We start from the raw sequence: 10,999 nt of genomic DNA, 5'->3' as shown, positions 1-10,999 counted from the left end.
TGAAGCTGACATGATTTTCTCAATGAATTTCTTTCTGTTCTTTATTCCCAGGTATCCATATTTTACTTGTAATTCCATAAGTATAGTAACTAAAACTAAATTTGAACGAGAGTGCCTTTATGCTTGCATAGTCATTTTCTGCCAGAGGAAGTTCCATAACTTATAGGAAGTACATGTGATTTTAATTTCCAGTGTTAATGACAGGTTCAGTTTTGATGTTTACTGTTATCACAGAATTAGGGGCTTCATGAAACTTATTTTTTGTTTATATTTTAGTTAATACAGGATTAAGTAAAATAATGCCGCCAAAACAGATTAAAGTAATACTTTAATAAAAGAAGATCATCTAGTAAGATGAAAGATAGATTTCCTCTTCTTCTTTCAAGGTGGGTTTGTTCAATTCTGAACAAAGGTGTCAATTCAACAACATGCCCAAATGATTAGTTATAGGGTCATCACATCTGTAAGGTAATCCCTAAGTATATGTGCTTAAGAGGAAGGGGTGTATTAATTGAAGATAGGACATTTCTAGAATAATGAACAGATCTTGAACAGATCATATCGCTGAAGATAATCTACTTCTAATAATGAATTTACTTTGAGCCTTCTACCTTTATATTGAAGGGATCATGTTGTTGTTGCTAGGTGCCTACCAGTAGGTTCTGACTGACTAAGAACAAAACACTGCCTGCATCATCTTTACAATTGCTCTTCTGTGTGAGCCCATTGTGGAAGGCACTGGGGCAGCCCATCTTTCACTGCCCCTCCTTTACCAAGCATGATGTCCTTAATAGGGACTGGACTGTCCTGATAACATAACCAAAAATACTTGAGACAAAGTCTCACCATTTTTGCTTCCAAGGAGCACTCTGGTCATTTTTCTTCCAAGACAGACTTGCTTGTCCATTTAGCAGTCCATGGTACTTTCATTATTCTTCGCCAGCACCATAATCCAAATGTGTCGCTTCTTCTTTGATCTTCCTTATTCATTGCCCAACTTTCACTTGTATATGAGGCATTTTGGAAATACCATGGCTTGGGTTTGGCTTACCTTAGTCTTCAATGTCTGTGGCTTTTCAACACTTTAACGGGAACATTGAGGAAGATATATAAACACTCAGAATGATTTCTCCAGAATGGAAGGGCGTACCAATGACATTTTACAATCTTAGATTTTTTGGTATTTATTTGGGTGATAGTATTAGCTTCTCGTTTAAGTAAAAACTTTGAAGACATAGAAAAATCTAAGTTGTTGAAAACTTGTTTTTCTTGAAAGAAAATTGTCTGAATTAAGAATTCCATTTATTATTTTGTAGAATATCACTTTGTGTAGACATTGACATTTATATATTTTTCTGTTACTTTTTGAGTCTTTGCAATTCAGTATTAGTAATTCTCAGTTTTTAAAAACTATTCTTTACATCCTATACTCAAATTTTTGTGTCATTTATGGGTTATCAGGAAATAAATTCATATTAAGTACCAATTGGGTAAAATTGAAAGTGTATGGTTTGATCCACTACCAGTTAAAACTTAGAAAGTTAAATTGGAATCCACGGAACTTTGCTGTGACCATCTCATATTTCTGCTGCTATTGCACAGATTTTCATTAAATATAAGTATCTTTTCTAAAATTAAAAAAACAACTTGTATAAAAGAAATATAATCTTGTTTCCTATATAATGCTAATAAAGTTTGCTCTTAGTAGTTGCCAGTGTATCAGTTAAAGAATGAATTGTTCTAGAAGTTAATGCACATTATATAACTGACTAAAATATACTTATGAAAAGAACCAAATATTCTAATCATTTAACCATAGTATTTTAAAATTGAACATGTTTCCAAACCATTAAAAAAAATCCACCTTGTATATTTGCCTAAAAATTACAGTAAACCTCACAAATTAGGAAATTTCAAATGATCTCAATATCAACAATAAAATATTACTAAGATAATATAAATATAAAAGTAAATAATCAAATATTACAGAAAGAGATCATTATGTATTTGATTCATTTGAGAATGTTCTTTATTGGAGAAATTTACAGTACTCTTCATTAGTGAGTTTATAATACAGATCATTGCTATTTGGATATATCTTAAGTATTGTTATTCTTTTAGAAACTGATTTTTCTATGATCTTAAAGTTGTGATTAAAAAAATATATGCTAGTATATGACATTGCATTGAGTTAATATGCTTAATAAAGTATTAGACATGGACAAATTATCTTATATGTAAATATAATTAATTTTTATAGTAGTATCTACTTGGATATCTTATTCTTCAACATAGATTTCACCTTTTTGGGAGAAGTCTTTATCCACATAAAATAACTAAGGCAGTAACTTACTCTGATATTTTGTAGGAGAGTACAATATTTGATTTTAATTACATATACATTCCAATATATGCATATGCATATAAATGTATATAGATGTATGTGCATGTTTGTATATATATGTATTCTAGTTTAAAGGAGAGGAACGAATCATGATGCTGCTGTTGTCAGCTAACTGTTGGGTTGGTAACTACAGGTTAATGGTTCAAATCTATGAGCTCATTGGAGAAAGATGAGGCTATCTGCTTCCATAAAGATTTAAAGGCTCAGAAACTCCAAGCAGCCATTCTACTCTGTTCTTTCGGCTGTCTATGAGTTGGAATCAACTCAGTGGCAGTAGGTTAGACTTTGGTTTAATTTGGAGGATGTAAGAAATCAATTCTAGTATGATTTTTATTTGAGACAAGTTCAATCATTTTCATTTATTTTTTTTCTCTCTTGTAGAAAAGAAGAACTGGATAGTAGTCACCCTCCAAAGCAACCAGGAAGACCGCCGGACCCAGGGCGCCCAGCTCAGCCTGGTCTCAGTAAAAGCAGAACTACAGATACTTTCAGATCAGAGCAGAAATTGCCTGGAAGGAGTCCTTCAACTATTAGCTTAAAGGAATCCAAATCCAGAACTGATTTCAAGGGAGAGCACAAGTCTAGTTTGATGCCTGGCTTCCTCACAGAGGTTAACCCTTTAAGTGCTGTCACCTCTGTTGTAAATAAGTTCAATCCCTTTGATTTGATATCAGACTCTGATGCATCCCAGGAAGACACTGCCAAGAAACAAAAGGTACCTCAGAAAGAACAAGGAAAGCCAGAAGGAATCACCAAACCTTCATCACAACAACAGTCGCCCAAGCCAGTTCCTAAGCAACAAGGGGCTCCGAAGACCATATTGCCTCAGGCTGGCCCTCCCAAATCAATCTCTCAGCAACCAGAAAAAGTTCAATCACAAGTCCCAGGAACAGGAAAACCAAGTCCGGGGTCTACACAAACTCCTCAGGCAGACCAGGGAAAATCACCGCTGCAGCAAGACCCAACCAGGCCACAGGCTAAACAGTCAGACCTGGTAAGGGGGGAGTCAGCTAAACCCTCACGGCAAAGCCCCTCTAAGCCTCCTGTTCAGCAAACAAGTCCTGGGAAGCTGTCTGACCAGCAGCCTGGACTTGAAAAACCTGTGCCACAATCAGGACCTATAAAGCCCTCAGCTCAGCAACCAGGGTCCGTGAAAACCCCTCCTCAACCACTGACAACGAAGGCTCCAGCTCAGCCACCAGTGACCACAAAGGCGTCTGCTCAGAAGGCTGGACCAGAGAAACCTCCAACTCAGCAGCCTGGGCTAAAGTCTCCAGCTCTGCCCTCTGGGACTGCAAAGACTCCAGCTCAGCCGCCAGGACCAACAAAGTTCCCAGGCCAGCAGCTGGGGACCCCCATGCCCGCAGCTCAGCAACCTGGGCCACAGTCTCCAGCTCAGCAGGCTAGTCCTGTAAAGACAACAGCCCAGCAACCTGGGATAGGAAAGCCCCCTGCTCAACAGCCAAGCCCAGCAAAGGTCCCTGCTCAACAACCAGGCCCAGCAAAGCCTCCAGCTCAACAGCCAGGGCCAGCAAAGCCCTCTGCTCAACAGCCTAGCCCTGCAAAACCCCCCGCTCAACAGCCGAGCCCTGCAAAACCCCCTGCTCAACAGCCAAGCTCTGCAAAGCCCCCCATGCAACAGCCGGTCCCTGCAAAGCCCCCTGCTCAACAGCCAGGCCCAGCAAAGCCCCCTACTCAGCCGAGCCCTGCGAAGCCCCCTACTCAACAGCCGAGCCCTGCAAAGCCCCCTGCTCAACAGCCGAGCCCTGCAAAGCCCCCTGCTCAACAGCCGAGCCCTGCAAAGCCCCCTGCTCAACAGCCGAGTCCTGCAAAGCCCCTTACACAACAACTGGGCCCAGCAAAGCCACCAGCTCAACAGTCTTCAAAACCAGTAAGCCAAACAGGAGCTGGGAAACCTTTACAGCCACCAACAACTCCTGCTACTCAGACTCCAGAACAAGGCCTTCCTAAAACCATCTGCCCTCTTTGCAGTACCACTGAACTTCTGCTGTATGTTCCAGAGAAGGCCAATTTTAACACATGCACTGAGTGTCAAACCACTGTCTGTAGCTTATGTGGTTTTAATCCTAATCCTCATTTAACTGAGGTAAGTGCATTTATTCATGGATACTGTGTTTCAAACTGTATTGCCATCTATCACAAATAGCTATTAATTTATCTCCTATGGTACAGCATGGTTCTTCTTTCCTTCCTTTTCTACTTTCTTCTCATCCCTAACAATTGTTGGTATTAAAGAGTTTAGGTCCACTGATGAGAAATATATATGGACTCCTAGTACCATAGTGGGTTATGGTTGAACTGCTAATCACAAGGTCAGCAGTTCAAACCCACCAGCAACTCCACAGAAGAAAGAAGAGGTTTTCTGCTCTGATAAAGATTTACAGCCTTGGAAATTCACAGGGGTTGTTCTACTATGTACCAGGGAGTTGCTTTGAGTTAGAATTGACATGATAGGAGTGATATTTATATTTATATTCATATTTACCCAAGGTTAAGTTCAGAATGTTGCCATAGTATCTGGTAAACTTGGCATGTACATAAGTATGACCTGGCTGAAAGGTGATGTTGAACATATGCTCAGTTCACACAATGTAGAAGATCCTCAGTTATTATTTTATGTATATTGAAAATTGTTTTGTTATTTAAATTTGTGTTTTTACCAACAAAAATTCTGATATTTTATCTGGGATCATATTTGTGTTAGGAAAAGAGTAGATAGTGCTTTGACATTTTGAGTGTTATACTGACAGGTAACATTGAATCTATTTTTCCAAGTTATCCATCCCCTTTTCCTGTTGATGATACCGATATAATCTAATGAGGGCATGTTTGACTCTAATGGAGTTATTGAGACCAGCAGAAATCACTCTCATATTACAAAGACATCATTAGGCATTGACATTGATGATGATCATCTCAACAGATCACAGTTTATATTGACAAGTGGATGGGTGAGCCTTCCTGATGCATAAGACCATAAAGACGCCATAGGTGGCCCAGATTAATGCAAACTTGTCCACTCAGATTGATGATTCAAAAGTAATTCTTAGCCCGGCAATTAATATTCACTCAGTTCCTAAAGGTTTTATAGGAAGTAACATTTCTATAGTCATAGATTAGGGACATTCTTGGTGGAGCTGAAATAAAGCAAATAGTAACATAAAAACTCAGAACTTCTCTGGAGTGAAGAAATAACACAATGAAGATGGAAACAAAATATAGTAAGATAAGGAGGCTTTGGGCCTAAACTAATAAAAGAAGAGGTTCATTGTTTGAAGAGAGATGATGCCCTCCCTGATGAGAAGGCACAGAACCCATTTAGTCCATCTGGAAGACAGCTGGTTAGTGGGCTGTCCAGGCATCATGTCTGTGAACAGCCCAGTGAGGAGCCGACAGCAGGCAGTGAAGGATTATGTGATTTCACTATTCCTGAGAGAGGAGGCTCACATGCTTATTATAAGAGAAAGCTATGTTCTGTTAATAACAACAACGATGATTAGCGATAACTGTTCATTTATTTGGGATATTTATTATATTTAAAAGTGAAATATGAAAATGGATGTACTTAAAATACATAAACAGCTGGTTGTTTTCTAAGGCACCTTTTAATATTTTAACCAAAAATTATAGTCAGTGACTTTTTAAAATAAGCCATTTTTTTAACCTATAAGAACATGCTATATAAGTATTACAGAGGAAATTAGATTATAAAGTTTAAGATTTTTTATATGTAATTGTTTTTAATATTACAATGTTATAAACCAGAGCATACTATCTTGATAAGACATTTGCTCTTGTATAGCTGTTTGTTTTATATAATATTTAGATTCACCATGTTTGGGTGGCAATTTGGAAGGCAAAAATACTGCTAGGCACGCAAGCCACAAGTATTTAAGTGCCTACTATATAAAAGGAATTTTGCTGACAATTTTGGACTTTAAATAGAATGGAAACATGAATTCTGATCTTATCATGTGTAAAATGTACTAGATAATACATGTACAAGAAAATATGTGGCCAAATAATGATCTCAGAGTTATGAATAAATACAATGGGCTTCATAGTCAAAGCTGCTTATTGCCAGTTGGTGGGATTAAAGGCAACTTCATGGAGAAAATGGCATGTGATTGGGGTATGCAGGATGCACGTGCTTTTGACTAGAAAAAGTTGTGAACGAAGTTGTAAAAGGAGGTGATCTTTTGGACTGAAACAAAGATAAAAAACAGCCCGGGGCATGCGTTGGACACTGAGCTGGGAAGAAATGGGCAAGGGTTTGGAGTCAGTCTTTAGTATTTAGCAAATAGCACTAGGCATTCTGGTCTCTGAAATCTCTCATTAACAGTTCTACTTTCAACCCTTCATTTATTTTCAAATTTGTATCAAATGCCCAGTTGTGAGCCAGCACAGAATTTTATGTACAAATTGAGTCTTCTTTAGCTAGGGACTCTTCACTCACATAAGAAATTAGGGGAAATTAAGAGAGGTACATTACAGGGAAAATAGATATGAGAAAAAGTAGCTTTTGGTAAGATTTTGAGGAAACTTTTTGTAGGGCTAAAGAGTAAATGGGTGTAAACATTTAAAGTTACTATGGTTAGTTTACTTTCTCCTAGCAAAAAAGTGAACAATCCAACTGAAATGTTCTAATTATAAATCTCAGGGTGGGCAGAGGAATAAAGGTTTACAAGGTCAAGGGATGGATGCATCACTTTCAGCAGGAGGTATGAAAGATGTCTTAATGAAAACATAAGAATATGAGCAGGGAATATGAAGGATAATAAGAATTTGGACACACAAGGCTGGACATAGAAGGTGATGGGATTATGAGTCAGATGGTTGTCTTTCCTAATTGACAAAAGGAAGACACTCTCTAGTGAACAGAAGAACTTAAGCAAGAAAATTTCAATTTCAGCGATGAGACCCCACTTGAAAACAAAAGTAACTTCATTCATTATGAAACTTATTGCATTTTTAGGAGCAGTAACTGAGAAGTTTTATGAGAAAATAATTTTAAATAGACAAATTACTCTGGAGTTGCAATAAATTAACTGTACACCGCAACATGTTAAACACTTAACTTTTAAAGTTTACTGGTAAGTTGCTTTCCACATAGAAATTCTACCAAGAATGTTAGGGTTCTGGGGGCCAAAGACAGGGGTTTCTACTCCTGTAAGTAGCATCTCAGAAACTCATAGGGGGCAGTTCTACCCTGTCTTAAAGGGTCACTATGAGTTGGCATCAAGGCAGTGAGTTTTTTGTTGTTAGTGTTTGCAATACAAAGCTATATCCTATTACTATTAAGTAGTGTTATAGTGTTTTTTCTTTGTAACATATTTTCCCAATATGAAAAGATGCATTCCAATTATGAACCCTAGGAATGCATCTTCCCTATTCCTCTTAATAAAATGGGCAGTTGCTCTAATACTTGAATTATTTGGAGTTCAGGGTTCTTTAGAGTCTTGGGTAGAGGTCAAGAACTGCTATTGGTGGTTGAATTTTGGTGTCCTTAAACTACAGCCCGCTCAGGACATTTATCTGGCCTGCTGGGTGTTTTTGCCATTTGTTTCTTTACTTCAAAATAAGATATGTGCAGTGCACATAGGAATTTGTTCATAGTTTTTGTTAAAACTATAGTCCAGCCCTCCAGCGGGTCTGAGGGACAGTGAACCGGCCCTTTGTTTAAAAAGTTTGAGGATCCCTGCTAGTATGGAGGATAGAGACAGAAGCATTTTTACATCAATTTGTTATTTTGTTATTAGAAAATGGATGTTTATATGCAAGTGACTTTATATGATGACTTTTGTAATCTTAGTGGTAAACATTGGCCTGCTAACCAAAAGTTGGCATTTCAACCCCTTCAGCTGCTTCTTGAGAGAAGGTTGAGGCTATCTTCTCCCAGAAAGATTTACAGCCTCCCACGCCCATGTAGGATTTGTGTGAGCCAGGATGATCTGATGCAATTGGGTAGTCTGTGAGTGAAACAGGAGCTCTGCTGGCATAGTCGTTATGAGTTAGGCTACTCACTGCAAGGTCATTGGTTAGAAATCACCAACCGCCCCACGGGAGAAAGATTAGACATTTCCTTTGCCTGTAAAGAGTTATGATCTTGTAAACCCACAGGGGAAGTTCTACCCTGTCCCATAAGGTTGCTATGAGTTGGAATTGACTCAATGCCATGAGTTTTTTTTGAGTGGGTAACATAGAATTCTGGCCCCTTGTCCCTCCTTGAAGAGAGTTGGAGAACTTTGGTATTTTTCTTAACAGTCAGAATTATGACTGTTTGATTGTGATTGTTGTGATTCATAAATGACTTCCAGAACCTGTGGAGTAAGAATTGGAAGGAACAGTATCAAACTCAGAAACAACTTCAGCTATAAAGTTTTACTTCCGCCCCCGCCGTCCCCCACATACACACACACACACACACACACACACACACACACACACACACACACACGCTTGGACCACTCAAACATCTGCGTGGAGACAATGGCCTTTAAATTAAATTTCCTCTAAGGAGTTCATGTAATATTTGGACTGCTGAAGGCAAGGTGGGCGGTTTAAATCCTCCAAATAGATGATGCTGTTTCTACAAATAGAAATAGCTCTGGAAACACTATATAAAGTCACTAAGTTGGAATACACTTGGCAGCAGTATTTAAAAATTAAAAAAATAAGCTGAGTCTGAATCAGCTCGATGGCAGTGAGTTTGGTTTAATTTGGCTTCTCAAGGGTGTGTGGTTCCATATCAACCTGAACAATATACTACCTCCAGGCCCTCCTTTGGTGCTGAGAGAGTTTATAGATCTCCCACTTCTTGCTAGTCTACTAATGGGGGACGTTTCTGCAACACAGATCCTCTCTTTGGGCCTGCTTTCTGACACAGTGACTGAACATTGGCTTTCTAATTAGTGTTAAAGCATTGTTGTTGTTGATTTACTTTGTCGTTTTTTTGTGTGCAGCCTCAGGCAAGATAGATTTAGGCTTGTCCCTAATGTTTGGTAACTCTCTCGAATCTCTTGCAATTTTGTAATATGTGAAAATGATTGTCACTTTTCAGAATGCTGATAATAAATATAATGTTTGTGATTAAAGTAGACTTAGATAGGTTTCCCTGTCATATTATTTTTGGATCAGGATGGCCCACATGTTAATCAGTCTTTTGCCTCAAGCTGGAAACTGTATTTAACAAATTCATGGCCTCCTTTTCAGGAGTCATTGAAACTGGGTTTTCATAGGAAACCTCTCCACTTAATAAAAAGCACATGAAAACAAAATGCAATTGAAATTTAGTGGGGAATAAAATGTCAACCTCTTTCAGGTGGGTAAGGCTTTTTTTCTGTTTCTGGTCTGAGACGTCTAGCAGGTGAGAGCTCTTAAGAAAAGTTGGTAGACAGATTAAAGCGTGCCAAATACCAAATCTATGAAGAAGGGAAAGTGGACAGTCACTCCTGGTGGGATAGTACCTGAAAGCATTCTTCAAAAGGAAGCTTGGGCTTTTCAGTGCAAAGTCTTTCACCAGCTGTTCCCAGGAGAGCAGATGCAGACCAGGTTCTTCAAAGTTACAACGGAGCTTTTAAAGCTACATTCTGTACTTAAATGGGACATCAGGGAATGTAAGGTGTTTTATTTCCCACCTAGGTAAGAACATACAAATCATTGAAATGCACGACCTTTTAAAGCTACATTCTGTACTTAAATGAGACATCAGGGAATGTAAGGTGTTTTATTTCCCACATATGTAAGAACATACAAATCATTGAAATGCACTCATTATAAATACGTGTGCGTGATCTCATGATTACTTTGAGAGTACCTCAAAGTGGAAAATGTCAAGAGTGGGATGAGAGAGCTGACTGTTCCTCAGACTCTGGATGTCCATGTCCATGTACTTTGTCACAGCCACATGTGCTCCAACTGCCACCATTCACATGAAACCAATGAAGAGAAATCCAGTTTCTCAAATCTAAGCATAAGATTTGATTTTTAAAATGCTGTTATTTTTTGCAGTTTTCTGGTAATTCATGTTACCATCTGTATTATTTCAAGCAAGAATTCTCCCTAATTATGATAAAAATGAATTTACCTTCATCTCAAATTGTTTTTTAATGAATTTAAAGGAATAGAAAAGTGTACTGATCATTTAAAAAATATATGTTCTAAAATATTTTAAAATATATTATTTGTGTAGCTCTCATCTTAGACCAGGCCAATTTACAATGGCAATTTGCTCATGAAATGGAGGTTCAATGGATTAAAAGTATAAAATCATTAGAATCATAGCTGTTTTTTCCCCCCTTAAACTTTAATCTTTTAAATAACCAAATGTTTCAAGTGTCTCATATCACCAGTGTATATACTGTCTGAGAAGCCTGCTGTTATATATTTTTGCAATTGGTAAGGTGATCCATATAGCTTGGTAAGAACAGCTGTTCTGTTGTGAAAGTGGATACCCACCCCTAACAAATTCATTTATTGGATCAGTAAACTCAGTAGAGTGATGGGAGAAATTGCTCATTGTGCACATACATCCCTTGAGAAAGCACACACATCTAAGACTCTTCCCTATTCCTG

General features: G+C 38.1%; 1 protein-coding gene across 1 annotated transcript in view; it reads left to right on the top strand.

Moving 5' to 3' along the window:
• Positions 1–2,493: 2,493 nt before the first annotated feature.
• Positions 2,494–10,999, top strand: part of PCLO (piccolo presynaptic cytomatrix protein) — a 393,696-nt gene continuing 385,190 nt past the window's right edge. The window contains exons 1-2 of the mRNA XM_045288647.1: positions 2,494–2,537; positions 2,786–4,511. Of these exons, the coding sequence (XP_045144582.1) occupies positions 2,494–2,537; positions 2,786–4,511 (1,770 nt within the window). The remainder of the gene's footprint in view (positions 2,538–2,785; positions 4,512–10,999) is intronic.

This window comes from Echinops telfairi, unplaced genomic scaffold (assembly GCF_000313985.2).
Source record: "Echinops telfairi isolate 266 unplaced genomic scaffold, ASM31398v2 ScPeMD7_23;HRSCAF=83, whole genome shotgun sequence".
In the NCBI taxonomy this organism is placed as follows: Eukaryota; Metazoa; Chordata; class Mammalia; order Afrosoricida; family Tenrecidae; genus Echinops; species Echinops telfairi.
The sequence above is the reverse complement of the archived record's forward strand: the minus strand, read 5'-3'. Positions and strand labels throughout refer to the sequence as shown.